The 964-nt window shown below is 46.3% G+C and overlaps 1 protein-coding gene across 1 annotated transcript; it reads left to right on the top strand.

Moving 5' to 3' along the window:
* The first annotated feature begins 284 nt into the window (after nt 1-284).
* LOC107474479 (uncharacterized) lies at nt 285-683 on the top strand. The gene has a single exon (XM_016094105.1). The coding sequence runs from the start codon at nt 285-287 to the stop codon at nt 681-683; it is 399 nt and encodes a 132-aa protein (XP_015949591.1).
* Nucleotides 684-964: the final 281 nt, after the last annotated feature.

The raw sequence follows: 964 nt of genomic DNA, 5'->3' as shown, positions 1-964 counted from the left end.
TACTAAAGAAACATGGCATCATTCACAAGATAGCAACAGCCTACCATCCCCAGACCAATGGGCAAGCAGAGGTGTCTAACAGAGAGATAAAGCACATATTGCAGAAGATAGTCAAACCTCACTGGAAGGACTGGAGCACCAGACTTGTTGATGCACTCTGGGCCTACCGGACAGTATACAAGACACCAATCAGAATGAGTCCCTTCCGCTTAGTCTAGGAAAAGGCGTACCTCCTCCCAGTGGAGATAGAACATAAATCTTTATGGGCAATACGAGAATGCAACATGGGATTTGAGAAAGCCGGAGCTGAGAGAAAGTTGCAATTACAGGAGCTAGAATGCCTTCGTCTAGAAGCCTATGAGAATTCCAGGCTATACAAGGAAAAAGTGAGGGCTATACATGACAAGAACATAAAGCGCAGGAAGTTCAGACCTGGTGACTTAGTTCTCCTCTACAACTCCAGGTTGAGACTCATGCCAGGCAAGCTAAGATCTAGATGGAAAGGCCCCAATAGGGTGGAAAAGGTTGAACCTTATGGCGTTTTCCATCTGCGCCATCCCTCAAGCAACAAGATCCTCAAGGTTAATGGTCACCGCCTAAAGCTTTACCATGGTGAAAAGATGAAGGACAACAAGGAACTAGAGATCTTCCATCTGGAAGATCCATCTTCAGCAGACGACTGAACTGGTAGACCGTCCAACTTAAGGACGTTAAAGCAAAGTGCTGGGTGGGAGACAGCCCACCATGGTATGATCGTTCCCTTCTCTCTTTTCTAGCTTTAGTTACTGACTCTTCTTACCTTCACTACATACATTTGCATTCTGCATTTGCATCTGCATATAAAAAAATGGCAGAAAGTTGCGTGGGAGCAGTGCAGAAAGTGTGCCAATCGCACAAGCATCACCACGCGTACACATCCCTCACGTGTACGCGTCATCTGAGAAATTGGCACATTGACGCGTGC

The sequence above is a fragment of the Arachis duranensis genome, chromosome 2 (assembly GCF_000817695.3).
Source record: "Arachis duranensis cultivar V14167 chromosome 2, aradu.V14167.gnm2.J7QH, whole genome shotgun sequence".
NCBI classification, from domain to species: Eukaryota; Viridiplantae; Streptophyta; class Magnoliopsida; order Fabales; family Fabaceae; genus Arachis; species Arachis duranensis.
Note: the sequence above shows the minus strand (reverse complement) of the source record. Positions and strands in the feature narration are given on the sequence as shown.

Excerpts from the sequence above, each read along its gene's own strand:
- LOC107474479 (XM_016094105.1), top strand. The coding sequence starts at position 285 with ATGGGATTTGAGAAAGCCGGAGCTGAGAGAAAGTTGCAATTACAGGAG.